The sequence below is a fragment of the Hyla sarda genome, chromosome 5 (assembly GCF_029499605.1).
Source record: "Hyla sarda isolate aHylSar1 chromosome 5, aHylSar1.hap1, whole genome shotgun sequence".
NCBI lineage: Eukaryota > Metazoa > Chordata > Amphibia > Anura > Hylidae > Hyla > Hyla sarda.
In genome coordinates, this window is record NC_079193.1 from 116,746,292 (window position 1) to 116,765,979 (window position 19,688).

Below are 19,688 nucleotides of genomic sequence, written 5' to 3' on the forward strand. Positions count from 1 at the left end.
TTGGGATTTTTCACCAAGAAAGGATGCAAGTTACCATTAAATTTTACCACTAAGTTAAAGTAGAATATGTCACGAAAAAACAATCTCGGAATCAGAATGATAACTAAAAGCATTCCAGAGTTATAAATGTTTAAAGTGACAGTGGTCAGAATTGCAAAAAACGCTCCGGTCCTTAAGGTATAAAATGGCCTGGTCCTTAACCTCCTGAGCGGTATTCCCGAGCGTGACTCGGGGTAAATTTTCCCTGCTAGGATTGGTAACCCCGAGTCACGCTCGGGGTAGAATTGCAGAGTTCCCGGCCGGGCTGCACGATATATCGCAAAAGCAATGCGATATAGCGATGCGGCCCCCGGGAAAACATGCGATTATCTGCTCGGGTCGGCTCCCGTTGCAGGGGCCGGCCAGAGCAGGTAAAGAAAAATACTAAAAGTCAGTGTTTCCCTACCAGGGGGCCTCCAGCTGTTGCAAAACTACAACTCTCAGCATGCCCGAATAGCCAAAGGCTGTCCGGGCATGCTGGGAGTAGTAGTTTCACAACAGCTGGAGGCCCCCTGTTAGAAAAACACTGAGCTAAGTGTAAAAGGAAGAAGTAGTAAAATAAAAAAAACTTTTGCTCACCTAGTCCCGGTCCCTGCAGATGCCGTTCCCCTCCGTGCGGTCCGGGGTGTCCTCTCTTCACTATTCATCTTCTAGGACCTTTCACTTTTCAGCCAATCACAGGCCGCAGTGGTGTAAAGCCTGTGATTAGCTGAAGGGGAAAGGACTTGTTCTGCAGGAAATACACTAGGTTTGAAATCTGCCCGGCAAACCTAGTGTATTTGCTGCAGGACAAGACAAGGGGGGGGGGGGGGAATGTGACAGGGGGGGGGGGGGATGTGACGGGGGGGGGAATGTGACAGGGGGGGGGGGGGGAATGTGACAGGGGGGGGGGGGGGAATGTGACAGGGGGGGGGGAATGTGACAGGGGGGGGGAATGTGACAGGGGGGGGGAATGTGACAGGGGGGGGAATGTGACAGGGGGGGGGAATGTGACAGGGGGGGGGAATGTGACAGGGGGGGGGGAATGTGACAGGGGGGGGGGAATGTGACAGGGGGGGGGAATGTGACAGGGGGGGGGAATGTGACAAGGGGGGGAATGTGACAAGGTGGGGGAATGTGTCAGGGGGGGGAATATGACAGGGGGGGTGTGACGAGGGGGGAATGTGACGAGGGGGGGAATGTGTCGGGGGGGGGGGGAATGTGACAGGGGGGGGAATGTGACAAGGGGGGGAATGTGACGGGGGATGTGACAAGGGAGAGGGGGAATGTGACAGGGGAGATGTGAAATGGGCGGAGGGAGATGTGAGATTCAGTGCAAAAAATTGTACCGCTTTTGGTACAAATTTCCAGACAGAATCGTACCGCCAGGGAGGTTAAGGGGTTAAGATGGGCCATCACTAACAGATCAGTGAGGATCCAACTTTTAGCACCCACACCGGCTACTTAAACTGAATAAGAAAAATGAGTTATACCATGCAAAGCTGCTATGAAGGTGACGACACTGTGGAGTACAATACAGTGTAAATTAAGAGAATATGGTGCTGAGACCCCTTCAAACAAATGAAAGGCAGGTTTGCCAAAAGCGAGAAACACACCTAATATTTTTGGTCTATCATAAGGATAGGATATCTATTCGAAATACACAGAGAACCCCATGAATGTGAAATAGAAACATAAATACCTAGGTATGCAGGCAAGATATGATAGAAGCCTTCTAAGATCTTCTTGTCTTATTCTGTCATGATTGCTTCGTGCTGGAAAAGTTAAAACTGGGCCTCCTCGTTTATCTCTTCCACCTGCACAAAAATAAAATTAAATTTTTTTTTTTTTTTTTTGCATAAGTGCTTCAAATATCGCAGAAATAGCGGTGGTTTGTAGAGAGAACAATGCCTATATGTATGAACAGGTAATAGCATTAGGGAGGGAAAAATATTAAGAATTCCAAAGACTAGAATTTATGGGGATCATCTGAACATTGCATAAAGAGAATGGATGGACCAAGAACCATTGTATTTCCATTGTACATATTCACTTTCATGTTTATTTTCACTTTTATCCTCATTTGTACTTTCACTTACGGTATTTTCTATCCCGATATTTTTATTATTTACTATTTTCACCTTATTTTATTATTATTTTCATTATCATCATTTTTAATTTTATTTTACATTTTATTTTATTTTTCACAATCATTCCCATCTTTTATCCTCAATTTTATTTTTATCTGTATTTTTCATCATCATTTATTTTCATTTTTATTGTCTATTACTACCTTGACTCCCATAATCATACTACAATCCCTATTCACTTTTTATATATAATCCTATACTCTTATACATCCTATTGTTATATAATATCCAATTATTACTTATAATTCCTATTATAAACTTATATGTCCGGTAAATCTTATTCTAAATCTCCTTATTTTTATCTATCAATCATTAGATTTACCTAACACTACTTTCACCCCATTTCATCGATCCACCTTCTAGTAACACTATAGACCGATTTGCATTTTCTAAATATACACCCTTGCACCCCTATACCTTATCTTGACATGATAGATTATTTCCAACACCATTAAGTTTGTACATCATACACACCCACACCCCTTCTACATATCTTATTCCATTGCGATGTATATCACACTGCTTGACATCGCTATCTCTCAATATCACCCTCAGATAAATTTCATATGTATTTATATTTGCACATTTTTCGTCCACAATTCTACATATATATTCCGTGATATATTTCCCTGCTTAGTAATTTATATTCTGTGCTTCTCTTTAAGAAGTTTCCTTCGGTCTTCTTTTTTTCTCTTTTTCTCTTATCTTATTTTCTATACATGTATTTATGGATTAGTTTTCCAGGTTTTTTTGTCCCTCTTAAAACTGTGACATCACAATCCTTGCACTATTTAGAACCCGAATTTTGTGTTGGCTAACCATTATGCAATTCTGGCTACTGAAGAATCAGACCAGTCTGGAAACGCGTATAGCCCTGTTTACCATTCATATCTACCTCTATCAGCACCTTTATAACCACCGGACATCTACGGTACAGCCCTTTGCAGCGCTGCGCGTGCGATCCAGCACGAAGGCGCCAGCTCACTTACCTGTTCACACCATCCAGTAACCATACTCTGATGTGATTTCTTTATGTATCGTTTGATCCTGTATCTGAAGGATTTCTGGGGCCTCCTGTTCGCCTCTGAGTACCATATACTGTAATGCATGACAGATTGAATGGAGTTCCGGGTGTTGAGATCTGTAGTGACTGGGTGTTCCCAATTGGTTGATCGCTGGTCTCCTGTGACACGTCTGGAAAAGATGTGAGAGGTAAGGCTAGAGATGTGCATTCTCTAGCTTGTAGTAAAAGGGTCTCCAAGTCGCTAAACTTTGAATGATTGAGAATATTGCCTCTTCCCATGACAATATTCCACTTCTCCATTTCTTAGAGGTTGGAGGCATCATCCCTTCTTGTGATGTTATTCCTTTCTTGACTAATGCATTGTATTCCTTTCCAGATTGTTCATTGGTCCTAGCTTCAGCTGGTTCCTTAGTCCTATCCATAGGTGTGGGTGTCTTTCCCTTTTTGTGGTACTAATTTCCAATTTCTTGGATAATAGTGGGAATTCTCGCATTATCCGAGAGGTAACGTTTCGTCTATTGGAGGTGTTAGGTCCTATGATACACTGGTTATTTTTCCTTTCCATGTGCATCTGTTTTTCTCTAGGGACCTTCGGAGTGTAATTTCTTGAGCTACATTTTTTCGAGTGGAACCATGGGTTGGTGAAATATCTCCCATTATTTGGTCTGGATATCAGGGTATGCCTCGGGGATTTAAGTCCACCTTGTCCTTTTTCGACCTGTGTTTTTTTTTTTCTGTTACTTCTTCTGTGGTCTCCTTGCTTTTTATTTACCAGAATTTGGAGTTTTATGGTCATTCTGGACTCTCAAATTTATTGGTCTTCAGTTCTAAAGTTTCTTCTTCGATGTTCAAGATGCGCATGGTTAGTAGCCTATCCATCCATCAAGTCATGTCTATTTTTCTGTGGTTAAAGCAGGGGTGTGAGTTTGTTTACTCTGATAGAGAACTTTACATAACTTCTCTTCTCACATAGAAGGTTCATCATTTTGACTGAGAAACTGTTTATCAGATCTTTTTACAAAGTTCTCATCATTTTTTAACGCAGCTTCTTGTCTCAGACATAATCCTAGGTATGATGTTCTTCTGTAGATAAATTCTCATGTATTTTAGGTCCATATGGTGTTGGACTTCATTTTTAACCCCTTAAGGACTCAGCCCATTTTGGCCTTAAGGACTCAGACAATTTAATTTTTACGTTTTCATTTTTTCCTCCTCGCCTTCTAAAAATCATAACTTTTATATTTTCATCCACAGACTAGGATGAGGACTTGTTTTTTGAGCGACCAGTTGTCTTTTGTAATGACATCACTCATTATATCATAAAATGTATGGCGCAACCAAAAAACACTATTTTTGTGGGGAAATTAAAACGAAAAACGCAATTTTGCTAATTTTGGAAGGTTTCGTTTTCACGCCGTACAATTTATGGTAAAAATGACATGTGTTCTTTATTCTGAGGGTCAATACGATTAAAATTATACCCATTATTATATACTTTTATATTATTGTTGCGCTTAAAAAAAATCACAAACTTTTTAACCAAATTAGTACGTTTATAATCCCTTTAATTTGATGACCTCTAACTTTTTTATTTTTCCGTATAAGCGGCGGTATGGGGGCTCATTTTCTGCGCCATGATCTGTACTTTTTTTTTGATACCACATTTGCATATAAAAAACTTTTAATACATTTTTTATAATTTTTTTTTTAATAAAATGTATTAAAAAAGTAGGAATTTTGGACTTTTTTTTTTCGTTCACGCCGTTCACCGTACGGGATCATTAACATTTTATTTTAATAGTTCGGACATTTACGCACGCGTCGATACCAAATATGTCTATAAAAAATGTTTTTTACGCTTTTTGGGGGTAAAATAGGAAAAAACGGACGTTTTACTTTTTTATTGGGGGAGGGGATTTTTCACTTTTTTTAACTTTTACTTTTACATTTTTTTTTACACTTGAATAGTCCCCATAGGGGACTATTCATAGCAATACCATGATTGCTAATACTGATCTGTTCTATGTGTAGGACATAGAACAGATCAGTATTATCGGTCATCTTCTGCTCTGGTCTGCTCGATCACAGACCAGAGCAGGAGACGCTGGGAGCCGGACGGAGGAAGGAGAGGGGACCTCCGTCCGGCGTTATGAATGATCGGATCCCCGCAGCAGCGCTGCGGGCGATCCGATCGTTCATTTAAATCGCGCACTGACGCAGATGCCGGGATCTGTATTGATCCCGGCACCTGAGGGGTTAATGGCAGACGCCCGCGAGATCGCGGGCGTCGGCCATTGCCGGCGGGTCCCTGGCTGCGATCAGCAGCCGGGATCAGCCGCGCATGACACGGGCATCGCTCCGATGCCCGCGGTTATGCACAGGACGTAAATGTACCACCTCACCAGGACGTACATTTACGTCCTGCGTCCTTAAGGGGTTAAGGAGCTTTTCCAACTCCAGAAATATAGATGGCAGGTGTATTTCTGTATTGGTTGTGAGAAGATCTGGTGAGAAGATCGGATACACAGTTTCTCAGTTGAAATTATGAACCTTTTTTGTGAGAAAAGAGAAGAGTTATGTAAAGGTCTCGATATTAGAGTAAACGAACTCAAACCCCTGCTTCAACCACCCAAAAATGGACATGACTTCACAAGAATGGATAGGCTACTAACCATGCGCATTTTGAACATCGAAAAAGAAACTTTGGAACGGAAGACCAATAAATGAGAGAGACCAGAATAACACATAAAACTCATAACATCAAGTTCTGGGAAAAAATACAAGCAAAAAAGAAGAAAAAATAAAATAAAATAAATACACCGGTCTAAAAAGGACAAGGTGGACGTAAATCCCTGAGGCATACCCAGATATCCAGACCAAATAATAGGAGATCATTCACCAACACACAGTTCCACTCGAAAAAAATACTAGTGCAAGAAATTATACCCCAAAGGTCCCTAGAGAAAAACAGATGCACATTGAAAGTAAAAACGACCAGTGCATCATAGGACCTAAAACCTCCAATAGACGAAGCGATACCTCTCGGATAATGGGAGAATTCCCACTATTATCCAAGAAATTGGAAAGGAGTACCACAAAAAAGGAAAAAAGGCACCCACACCTATAGATAGGACCAATGAACCATCTGTAAAGGAATACAATGCACTAGGAGGAGTTGGACCCTCCAGTCAAGAAAGGAATAACATCACAAGAAGGGATGACCTCTCAGAAATGGAGAAGTGGAATATTGTCATGGGAAGAGGCGATATTCTCAGAGTTTAGAGACTTGGAGACCCTTTTACTACAAGCTAGAGAATGCAAGTCTCAAGCCTTACCTCCCACATCTTATCCAGACGTGTCACAGGAGACCAGTGATCGACTAATTGGGAACACCCAACCATTACCGATCTCACCACCTGGAACTCCATTCAATCTGTCATGCACTACAGTATATGATACTGCAAAAGGCGAACAGGAGGCCCCAGAAATCCTTCAGATCCAGGATCAAACGATAAAGAAATCACATCAAAGTACGACTCTGGCTGCCGACTGTCATCCCCCATTTTTTAGAACTTCCCACTCATATGTCTGCCACTCCAACGTACTAAGCACGAGCCGACCCGGTCACCAAACTAATAACGAACTATTACAGCATGGCCAGAATAAAAAGAAAAGCACCGGAAGAACAACAAAATGGGGATGCAGAGGAAAAAGAAAAACACAAACAGAAACCCAAACAACAACAAAAAAAAATAAAAAATACTAAAAGATATTCAATCTGTCTAGTCACATCCCAAAAGAAACAGAGCAAGAAGTCCTTAGTAAAAGGACTCTCCTTCTGTCCGAATGGAAAAAAATAGACAAATTTAAGCTATTTATCTAGGCTCTTAAGACTTTATCAGAAAAAAATGGCACAACACTTAGATGTACGTATGTGGTATGCACTTGTGAGAGCATAAAAATGCGCAACAGTATGCTTAAAAAAAGTTTTTGGGCACAACACCAGCAGTAGACACTTGTGCTGCAGCACACAGTCGCTGTGTAATACAGCCAAAATTGCACTCAATCTCACTCCCTTCCCCATCAGTGCTTCTAGGCAGGCTTTGTGCTTGAGCTGAATCGCTACTGTTCTTCTGTACAACACACTGCTCTCTGATCCTCTCTATAATAGAACGCTGTAGACAGTGACTGAGAGGTGAATCACTGCAGTAAGAATGCTTTTCTGTGAAAAACAAACTGCTCTCTGTTCAACAGAACACTGACTTGACTAGGAGGTTAATCGCTCCTGGAAAAAGCTTCTCTGTGAAACACAAAGGGCTGTCTGTCCCTATCTATCTCTCTGCAGTGTAAGGATAAAGTCACTGGCCGCAATATGGCTGCAGATTATATAGGGCTGTGACATAACAGGGGTGACTGGCTGCTGATAGGCTACATCCTGCATGTGATTCAGGGTCATCCCGCCTACCTTTGTTCCCGCTTTCCCAGGATTCCTTGCCCCATGTCCTCACATGTGGATCTGCCATTTAGATGCCCTGGAGCCTGGACCACACTAAATGAAGTTTAATTAAAATGAGTCGCACTGCGGCGATATTCGCATTTGCTGCTAATCAAATTTCTGAAATTCTTAATGAATTCGGATTTGTCAGATTGGATTTGCTCATCCCTTTTAGTGGGGTTTCAACATTTTTTTTTACAAGCGTTTTATACATTGTGTACCCCATCTGTGATTTCTGTTCTTCCAAGGGTGCATGCTACAGTTTTGCATGTGTAAACTAGATTCTGAGACTTGATAAAAATTTCATGAAAAAAAAATAGAAAAACTAGCATTTTTCTAAAGATTAAATGCTCTGCTTCTAAAGAAAATGGTCATTCCAAATAAATGGCATAATGATTCACATATGCAATATGGCTACTTTATGCTGGCATGATAAAAGACATGTTTTACTTTACAATAGAGTGCTTCAAAGTTTAGCAGCAATTTTCCACGAAGCTTTCAAAATCTGAGTTTTTCAGTGACCAGTTCAGTTTGAGGGGGATTTAAAGGGGCCTTCATGTTAGAAGTCCCCCGTAAATGACCCCATTATAAAAAGTTGTTTTTTTACAGGAATAGCCGCAAAGTGGAGGAGAAAAATCTAAATCTCAATTTTTTACATTTTGTTGTAACACCAAATTTTTTCATTTTAACAAGCGGTAAAAACCACCACAAAATTTGAAACCCAATTTCTCCCGAGTCTGGAAATACCCCTTTATGTGCGCACAACGTGCACGGGGGACATGACAGGGCTCAAAAGGGAAGGTGCAACTTGGGGCTTTTGGAGGGAGGATTTGGCTGGAATGGAAGCCTGTAGCCATGTTGCCTTTACAAAGCCCCCATTGTGCCAGAACAGTGGAAACCCTCCACGTGTTACACCATTTTGGAAACTACACCACTCAAGGAATGTAACAAGGTGTATAGCAAGTATTAACATTCCCCAGATGTTTGACAAACTTTGGTTATAGTGGGTCAGAAAAATGAAAAATTTAAATTTTTATGCAAAAATTATAGTGTAACCCCCTTTTTTCCCCCCAAAGGAACAGAGAAAAAGTCCCAACAATACCAAAATACCCCATATGTGGATGTTAAGCACTGTACAGGTGCACAACAGGGCTCAAAAAGTAAGGAACACTATTGGGGCTTTTGGAGAGAGGATTTGGTCATGTTGCGTTTGCAAAGCCCCTATGGAGCCAGAACAGCAGAAACCCCCCACATGTGTCACCAGGGCTGCAGTGAATATTTACACCCTCCATGTGTTTGACAGATTTTTGTAACAGTGGGCCATGAAAATGAAAAATTAGATTTTTCATTTTTTATGGCCAACTGTAACAAAAATTTGACAAACACCTGGGAGGGGTTTAGAAGTTGCAGGAAAAAAAAATTAAACTGGGGGTTACTTACACATCTTAACCCCATATGGTCTATTCACACATACAGTATTCTGTGCAGATTTGATGCGCAGGATTTTCTGCTACAGATCTCAATGTAAACTGAATGACTGAGCACAGCTTGAAAACCTGTGCTTCAATTCTGCGCAGAATACTGTACATGTGAATAGACCCTAAAGGACACAGGGTGTACCTTTACGCTCGAGGGAATTCTGGTCCCCGCGGCATGCCGGGCGGGGACCAGACCGGGATGCCTGCTGAGATCGTTCAGCAGGCCCCCTGTGCAAACTCCTGGGGGGTCCTGAGACCCCCATGTCAATTCAGATCGACGATTCCGGGCTGATCGGGTCTTTGGTGACCCCCGATCGCCGGAAAAATAGGTATGATCGGAGCTGTCAGAGTCAGCCCCTATCATCCTAAAGGATAGGAGCGAGGTGGCAGTGGTGTCACCTCCTCCTATTATCCCCTGCCATTGGTCGGTCAGGAGTAACCGACCATTGGCAGTTGGAGGCAGGGGGTTAAATTTGAAATCCCCGCTCTGCCCGCCCCTGATGTCAGAGCAGAGCGGTGGGATGGTGTTGGTAGGTACTGGTGTGCAGGAGGAGGCCAAGGGACCGGCAATCGCGGCGGGACTGGCGGCCGAGAGCGGCAGCAGTGAAGATCAGTGGTAAGTGATCTTCACTGCTGCCTTCTAGGAGTTGCCAAACTACAACTCCCAGCATGCCCAGACAGCCAAAGGCAGTGGTGTCCAAACTGTAGCCCTTCAGATGTTGCAGAACTACAACTTCCAGCATGCCTGGACAGTCTGGGCATGCTTGGAGTTAAAGTATTGCAACATCTGGAGGGCTACAGTTTGGACACCACTACACAGTGGTCTCCAAACTTTTCTCCTCCAGTTGTTGCATAACTGCACCTCCCAACATGTCCTTCGGCTGTCTGGGCATGCTGGGAGTTCTAGTTTTGCAACAGCTGGAAGCACACTGGTTGGGAAACAGAGTTAAGTAACAAACTCTGTTTTGCAAACAGTGTGACTCCAGCTGTTGAATAACTACAACCCCCAGCATGGACAGTCAAAGGGCATGCTGGGAGTGTTAGTAGTATGCCTCCAACTGTTGCATAACTACAAGTCCCAGCACGCCCTTCAGCTGTCACTGCATGTTGAGTTGTAGTTTTTGTAACAGCTGAAAGCACGCTGGTTGCGTAACACAGAGTTTGCCACAGGGCTGCCGCGGGGATCCAATCATCCACCATGGCAGCCAGAGGGCCCCTCACCTGGCTCCGGCTGTCTCCCGGGGTCTTCTGCTCTGGTGTAAGATCGAGCAGACCAGAAGATCACCGATAATACTGATCAGTGCTATGTCCTATACATAGCACTGAACCGTATTAGCAATCAACCGATTGCTATAAATATTCCCCTAATTTAAAAAAATGTTAAATGAAAAAGTTTAAAAAAATTTAAAAAAGGGAAAATCCCCTTCCCAATAAAGTAAAAAAAAAAAAAAAAACTCCTTTCTTCCCCATTTTAACCCTAAAAAAAAAAAAAAATAAATAAAAAGGGTACACACAAATTTGGTATTGCCGAGTGCGTATAAGTCTGAACTATTAAAATATATTGTTAATTATCCCAGACAGTGAACTGTGTAAACGTAATTTTTTTTTTTTAAAGTCCAAAATTGCTGCTTTTGTCACATTTTATTCCAAAAAAAAAAAAATTATAAAAAATGTATAAGTAGCAAAACCTAAGCAAAAACAGTGCTGATAAAAACTACAGATCATGGCACAAAAAATGAACCCTCATACCGCCCCATATATGAAAAAATTTGAAAGTTATAGGTAGTCAAAATAGGGCAATTTCAAATATACAAATTTTGTTAAAATGGTTTGAGATTTTTTTTTAAGCGGTACAATTATAGAAAAGCATATAACATGGGTATCATTTTAATCATATCGACCCACAGAATAAAGAAAACATGTCATTTTTACCAGAAAGTGTATAGCGTGAAAACAAAATCGTCAAAATAAGCGAAATTGCGGTTTTCTTTTCAATTTTCCCACATTAATATTTGTTTGGTTGCGCCGTACATTTTATGGTAAAATAAGTGATGTAATTACAAAGTACAATTGGTGACGCAAAAAACAAGCCCTCCTATGGGTCTGTGGATGAAAATATAAAAAAAATAAAATTATTAGGATTTTTTGAAGGCAAGGAGGAAAAAACAAAAATGCAAAAATAAAAATTGGCCTGGTCTTTAAGGGGGTAAATAGAAGCAAGTTAAAAATCTGTAACTTTCTGGCACCAGTTGATATAAAAAAAAAAAAAAAAAAAGTTTTTATTACCCTAGTACCCCTTTAAAAGGAAAACTGTCACCAGTTATCCCACACTAAACCCAAAACAGCTGGTTATAGTGTGGGTGAACAGGAGACAGATGCTGGGTCCCTGGCCCTCGCTATATGTACCTTCTGTCCAGTGCTCCGTCACTCTGAAGATCAGCTTCTTTCTTCAGTGAATTGTGCGCTGGAGACGAAATTTGAATATTCATGGACACTGACCACGTGAGCGCTCAGTAGGCATAGGCGCTCATGTGACCAGCGCCCATGAATTGTCAAATCCAGGCGGCAGGCCCACCTCATGCACCCAATTCACATTAGAAAGAAACCGATCTTCAGAGGGATCGGGCGACAGACAGAAGGTACATATATGAGCTAGGGACCCAGCATCTGTCTCCTGTTCACTCGCACTATAACCCGGTGTATTGGGTTTAGAGTGGGGTTAACGAGTGACTGTTTTTCCTTTAAAACTTATAAAATATTAACCTGTTAAGGACCAAGGGTGTAAACTTACGCCCCTAGTCCTGCTCCCGTGATAACGCGGGGTTACGCGGTAACCCCGCATCATATCACAGCGGGCCCGGCGTCATAGTGAAGCCGGGACCCGCCGCTAATAGCGCGCGGCACTGATCGCCGTGCTGCGCCCTATTAACCCTTTAGCCGCGCGCTCAAAGCTGAGCCACGCAGCTAAAACTGAAAGTAAAATGTGCCGGTTAGCTCAGGGAGCTGTTCGGGATCACCGCGGTATAATCGCGGCACCCCGAACAGCTGTACTTCAGTAGAAAGGTCTCTTACCTTCCTTCCTGTAGTCCGATCGCCGAATGAATGCTTCAAGCCTGAGATCCAGGCTTGAGCATTCAATCGCCGAAAACACTGATTGATGCATCAATCAGTGGTAAAGATCAGTACATGCAATGTTATAGCTCCCCCTGGGGGCTATAATATGGTATAAGAAAAGTGTAAAAAAAAATCATTAAGCCTTTCAATGATCCCTTCCCCTAATAAAAGTTTGAATCACCTGGCATTTCCAAGAATAAAAAAAAAAAAGTGTAAATAAAAATGAAAACGTATGTGGTATCGCCGCGTGCGGAAATATCCAAAATAGCGTATTTTTGGTCACTTTTTATATCATGAAAAGATGAATAAAAAGCGATCAAAAAGTTCGATCAATGCAAAAATGGTACCGACAAAAACTTCAGATCACGGCGCAAAAAATGAGCCCTCATAGCCCCCTGAACATGGAAAAATAAAAAAGTTATAGGGCTCAGAAAATGACAATTTTAAACGTATAAATTTCCTGCATGTATTTATAATTTTTTTTCAGTAGTAATACAAAGTCAAACTTATACAAGTAGGGTGTCATTTTAACCGTATGGACCTACAGAATAAAGAAAAGGTGTCATTTTTAACGAAACTAATGTACTACGTAGAAACGGAAGCCCCCAAAAGTTACAAAACGTAATTTTTTTTTCAATTTTGTTGCACAAAAAAATGATTTTTTTTCCCCCGTTTCGCCGTCGATTTTTGGGTACAATTACTGATGTCATTACAAAGTAGAATTGGTGGCGGAAAAAATACGCCATAAGAGATTTTTAGGTGCAAAATTGAAAGAGTTATGATTTTTTAAAGGTAAGGAGGAAAAACGAAAAACGCCTGGTCCTTAAGGGGTTAAACAAAATGCTTAAATATAATAATAATAATAATGATGATGATGATGAAACCCCACATTATTATAGCATTCCTACACAAACTGAACATAAAGTAAATGGACCAACTAGAACTCCCTTATTCCAGGTTTAGGTCACATATCAGTTAAAACACATGGTAATAGTCAATGGGGACTAAGCCCAGCCCCATCTTCCTTTGCCCAGCCACATCTGCTACAGACAAAATATTTTATTACCCATAGGATTCATACAGAACCAAAAGCAAGGTACACTGCTAGAATGCCAGTCAAAGCCAAAGATGGAGGAGGCTAGGAGAAAAGGACTTTCTCTGTGCCTGCAACACTTCAGCAAAACTAGAGAGGAAATTTTTAGGTTTTGTTTTTCAAATGTTTTTTTAAGGAGTTGTCCAGAGACTCTTTTTTTTTTTTTTTACAGGCAAAAAGTAACAACGTTATACTTGCCTTCCTTAACAATGAATCGCCGCTATTTCACGGAAGTGCTCTCATAGCCAACAGAGATGGCACACTGCTGCAGCCAGTAATGGGATAAGCAGGCACTTCATTGTGTGCAAGTGGCAGTAGCAGGAGATTGGGATAGGTATATACAGGTTTGTTTTTTCAGGTCTACCTGGGCACTTCTGCTTACAAAACTAGTCCTCACACAAGACCTTTGAGGTTTATTGTCTCTATAAACAGAACAATTGACAACTAGTTGTTAGAGCTTACCTGACAGGTAGGCGACTTTCTCCTTTAATATTGGTAGTACTTCCATTGCTTTTAAGGTCTCATTTCTTTGTGTTCCTATAAGAATCATTTAAAACAAAAAATTAAAAAACGTACATGTCATAGCATTGTGCAGAAGTGTCATTAAAGATTTTTATAAACTTTTTAAAACATGCAATTTTTACTTACTGACTGTCACTTATGTCTAGTTCAACACCATTTAGAACAACATGAAATTCTTAATCCAAGCCCTAAACTTCACAGTTCTATTAGACTTTTCCAAGCTTCTTTAATTGCACACATATAGGACTATCAGCAAAAGGTAGTTACAAACAGATGAAAATAGCCATCCAACATAACTTACAATTCTTAATGGATGTTTTATCAATCTTTATTTTAAGATTTATTGCATCATAAAAGCTTAAATCCTTTAAAAAAGGGAAACTGCACCTGTACCATCCCCAATATACAGGTAGATGTATGATCTATGTGTGATCCCATTTCTAACTAGGTTAAAATTGGTGAAGGCGTTCAGGAGAATATAAGATTGTTGCAAAGAAGGTATTCAAAGCTTTCTCCTGTCTGCACTGGACAATCACCCCGGTCATGCCGTGAAAGTAAAAGCAGGGTTGAATATTCATCGAGGGGGTTGCACGTAATTTTTCCTGGTAAGTAGATTTAGAAACAGGGTCACCTGCACTACCTTACCTGTATAATCAGGTTAGTGCAGGTGACCCTGCCTTTAGATACCCCTTTAACCCCTAAAGGACCACGCCAGTTTTCAAGGTTTTACTTTTACTTCATAACAGTTTTCTCCGCCCTTTAATAGCTATATCTATTTTTTCATCTACAGACCCATGTAAGGGCTTGTTTCTTGCGGGACCAATTGTACTTTGTAATGTCTATTCATTTTTCCATAACATATGCTAAAACTGTAAGAAAAAAAATTGTAAAAAGCAAAAAACGATTATGCTAATATGAAGAGGTTTCTTTTTATGCCATTCACTATGCGGTCAAGCCAACATGTAATCTTGATACTTTAGATCAATATGATTCAAACAATTTTCAATTTGTTTGGTTTGCATCATGTTTTACAAATTAAAAAAAAAATTCTAAACGTTTTAGAAAAACACTTTCAAATTGCCATTTTCTGAATTGCCGTGATCTGTAGTTTTTATCTGTACCATTGTGGTATTGATTTAACTTTTTGATCCCTTTTCACTTTAACTTTTTCTTCTGGGGTATGAAAAAATAAAACGCAATTTGGGGATTTTTTTTTTTTTTTTTTTTTTTTTTTTTTTTTTTACACGTTTACCATATGGGATAAATAATGTTATATTTTAATACTTTGGGCAATTATGAACGCGGCAATACCAAATGTTTATTTTTAGTATTTTTACATATTGTTTATATGGAAAATTGGAAAATGGAGGGGCAAAATAAACTTTTGATATGGAACGGGTTAATGTATGTGGGTTAAGGGGGTACCCCGCCCCTAAACATCTTATCCATTAAGGATGTTGGCCCGGAGATTGAGGTGGTCCCAGCTGTCGGGCCTCCCACGATCAGACCTCTTATCCCCTATTCTTTGGACAGGGGATAAGATGTATAGGGGTGAAATAGCCCTTTAACCCCTTAAGGACCAAGCCCATTTTCACATTAAGGACCAGAGCATTTTTTGCAAATCTGACCACTGTTACTTTAAGCATTAATAACTCTGGGATGCTTTTACTTTTCATTCTGATTCCAAGATTGTTATATCATGACATATTCTACTTTAACATAGTGGTAAATTTTTGGCGTTACTTGCATCCTTTCTTGGTGAAAAATTCAAAAATTTAATTAAAAAATTTGATAATTTTGCATTTTTTTTTACTTTGAAACTCTCTGCTTATAGGGAAATTAGACATACCAAATAAATTATATATTGATTCACATGTACAATATGTCTACTTTATATTTGCATCATAAAGCTGACATGTTTTTACTTTTGGAAGACACCAGAGGGCTTCAAAGTTCAGCAGCAATTTTCCAATTTTTCACAAAATTTTCAAAATCGGAATTTTTCAGGGACCAGTTCAGTTTTGAAGTGGATTTGAGGGGTCTTCATATATTAGAAATACCCCATAAATTACCCATTCTAAAAACTGCACACCCCAAAGTACTCAAAATGACATTCAGAAAGTGTGTTAACCCTTTAGGTGTTTCACAAGAATAGCAGCAAAGTGAAGGAGAAAATTCAAAATCTTAATTTTTTACACTCGCATGTTCTTGTAGACCCAAGTTTTTGAAACGGAGAAGAAAAAAAATTTGTAACCCAATTTCTCTCGAATAAGGAAATACCTCATATGTGGATGTCAAGTGCTCTATGGGTGCACTACAAGGCTCAGAAGGGAAGGAGCAACAATGGGATTTTGGAGAGAGAGTTTTTCTTAAATGGTTTTGGTGGGGGGGGCCATGTCACATTTAGGAAGCCCCTATGGTGCCAAAAAAGCAAAAAAAAAATCCCAAAATGGCATACTATTTTGGAAACTACACCCCTCAAAGAACGTAACAAGGGGTACAGTGAGCCTTAACACCCCACAGGTGTTTGACGACTTTTCGTTAAGGACAGATGTGTAAATAATTTTTTTTTCCCCCACTAAAATGCTGGTCTTCCTCCAAATTTTACATTTTTTTTACAAGGGGTTATGGGAGAAAATGCCCCCCAAAATGTGTAACCCCATCTCTTCTGAGTATGGAAATACCCCATATGTGGATGTCAAGTGCACTGCAGGCACACCACAATACTCAGAAGAGAAGTCGTCACATTTGGCTTTAGGAAAGCAAATATCGCGGAAATGGTTTTTGGGGGGCATGTCACATTTAGGAAGCCCCTATGGTGCAAGAACAGCAAAAAAATAAAAACACATGGCATACTATTTTGGAAACTACACCCCTTAAGGAACGTAACAAGGGGTACAGTGAGCCTTAAAAACTCACAGGTTTTTGACGACTTTTTGTTAACCCCTTAAGGACTCAAGGTTTTTCCGTTTTTGCATTTTCATTTTTTCCTCATCACCTTCTGAAAACGCTTTCAATTTTGCACATAAAATTCCATATGATGGCATAAGTCCACCGCAAACGGAAAAATAATTCATTGTGCGACAAAATTGAAGAAAAATAATTTCTTTTTGTAAATTTTGGGGGGTTCCGTTTCTACGCAGTGTATTTTTTGGTAAAAATGAAACCTTATCTTTATTCTGTAGGTCCATACGGTTAAAAGGATACCCTACTTTTATAGGTTTGATTTTGTCGTACTTCTGAAAAGAATCCTAACTACATGAAGGAAAATTTATACGTTTGCCATTGTCCTCTTCTGACCCTTATAACTTTTTTATTTTTCAGTGTACGGGCCGGTATGTTTTACCCTGATCCCTGCAAAACCATAGCTATGCATGGATCAGTGTCATTGGAGCAATCAAACGCCGATCGGACGCAACAGAGCAAGGTAAGGGGGTCTCCGCCCGTGTCCTAGCTGATTGAGAGATCGCGATTTTTTAGCGATAGTCCCGATCAGCCCGACTGAGCTGCCCTTCAAGCTTTTACTTCTGACGCGGCGATCAACTTTGATCGCCGGGTCTGAAGGGTTAATAGCGTGCGGCACAACGATCTGTGCCACGTGCCATTAGCCGAGGGTCCCGACCTGGTGTAATGCGGGGTCACGCTGTGACCCCGTTTTAAACACCGAGACCAGGCGCAGGGTGTACCTTAAGAAAGTTAAAGTTTGATGAATAAACGGGAAAAATAAATGTTCAAAGGATAGGGGATAAGATGCCTGATCGCGGGAGTCCCGCAGCTGGGGACGCCCGTGATCATGCACGCGGCCCTACTCTGCTATATCAAAACATGCATGTCAGCTGGTCAAAACATGCCCCCTCCATTCATCTTAATGGGATAGGCAGACATCACCAAACACTGCTTCTTCGGCTCTCCGAAAGAGATGGAGGAGGCACATTTCGACCAGCTGATATGCTGGGTGCAAAACATGTCTACGTAAGATCATTGCGATAAGTTAACCTAAGTGGGCAGAGTGTGAGAATACGGTCTTGATCCAGTGTCCCTGACAGTGTGGAGTGTGCACTTGTTCAATCTTAGTAACAATGATATGAGACATCGCCAGCATGCCTTTTCAAAAAAGTGTTTTGCGAGTACCAACATGGATCTGGATAACACCTTGGAGACATCTGGTATTTTTATGCATTCGTAACTACAGGTTTCAAGTTGTCTTGTTGTTAACTCCTACCGTAAATTACAGGTCCTACACAAAGCAAAATACGACTAGGGGGGAGCTTTATTGTTGAGAAATTATGTTTTAATCTCTAAACAGAAATTTTTACATTTTTATTTTTTCCACCATATATTCTACATATATTCTAAGAGACATAACTTTTATATTGCCATCCACAGACCCACACGAGGGCTTGTTTTTTTTGGACAACCAATTGTACTTTTCTCAACTGGGATTTTTTGAGCAAAGAAATCGCAGAGGAAACAAGGTATCATACAAAGCTGTGTTCTGAATTAATTTTAGTTTTTTGCTAATGTGCGTGCAATTTATCAACCCCATGTGATAGTATGATAAATATTTTGCACACAAACAAAACCAAAGCCATAAAAAGACTTTGCCACAGTTTCCAAGGAGAACAATGATAAATCTCCCCCTATGAAATGATGTGTTATTTTGAGCCAACGTATAAAGCTAGGTTTCCTCATAGGGTTATTTTCCTGTTTTTTGGAGAACTGCCAGTGCAGTTTATGAGCCAAAGCCAGAAGTGGATCCATAAGAAAGGGAAAAAGTGTAAATCCTTTATATTTCTATTATCTTTGAATCCAATTCTGGCTTTAACTCAAACTCCAATGGCTGTTATCTAAAAATGCCAGAAAACAAACCTGTGTCTTATTTTGAGCAAAGTTATAAGGCTAGACTATTTCATAGGAGTCACTTAGAGTTGTTCCACGTAAGGCTCTCTCTCTACACAATCATCTTTTTCAAGTGATCTCCGTGTTTCTAGGTCTGAAGACAGTTGGTTGTCCTGTAGCGATAGCTATAAATCTAGCCATGTCAGATTTGAGTTGTGCATTACATGCCCAATTCCTAAACTTTTAAATGGGCACTGTCAAATATAAACACAAAATTTATATGTTGAACATCTTGGCAAAACACATTTTTTTTTCTAATATACTTTAAATAAAATAAAAACAAATTTCTTAAAGGGTAGCTCCCACTATCATGTTTTTTTTTTTCTGTCCCTGCCTATTTCCCTTCTATCCCTAACACGCTCCCTGCCTTTATTTTATTTTTTTACTATTTTAAAAATGGCATTTTGTCTGCCTGGTAGTGTGCTCACTACCAGGCAGACTTCCCCAGCAGGCACCACGTCACTGATGCCTGCTGGGGGCCAACTTCCGCCCTTAGTTCTCCTAACAGGTTGCCTCCAGCTTTTTCACCACTACAACTCCCAGCATGCCCTGACATCTATTGGCTGTGAGGGCATGCTGGGAGTTGTAGTGGTTAAACAACTGGAGGCACCCTGTATTGGAAGGCAACCTCCGTGGAGCCGGTGGGGCCCCTGTGGTCCCTGGAGCCCCGGACTCCCCTCAGGCGGCTGCTGAAGAAGGACGTGCGGAGCCCCTTCCAGATGTGCTTCTCCCTGTACCAGGCCCACCCCCCACCCGGGGCTCTGCTGACTGCCGCCGCCCAGGAGCTTCATGGGGGAAGGAGTGAGCCAGGAGCCGATGCGGAAGGGACGGGTGCGGGGGAGCCGCCGTACCTTGCAGCAGTGCCGTCGGGGAGTGCGGGGAGCCAATGCGCAGC

The 19,688-nt window shown here is 40.9% G+C and overlaps 1 protein-coding gene across 4 annotated transcripts in view; it reads right to left on the reverse strand.

Annotated features, from left to right (window-relative positions):
- TRIO (trio Rho guanine nucleotide exchange factor) overlaps positions 1-19,688 on the reverse strand; it is a 748,009-nt gene that overhangs the window by 688,097 nt on the left and 40,224 nt on the right. For all 4 annotated transcript variants that reach the window (XM_056520137.1, XM_056520140.1, XM_056520138.1 and 1 more), the window contains exons 2-3: positions 13,835-13,909; positions 1,721-1,835 (exon numbers count right to left, since the gene is read on the reverse strand). In XM_056520137.1, the coding sequence (XP_056376112.1) occupies positions 1,721-1,835; positions 13,835-13,909 (190 nt within the window). The remainder of the gene's footprint in view (positions 1-1,720; positions 1,836-13,834; positions 13,910-19,688) is intronic.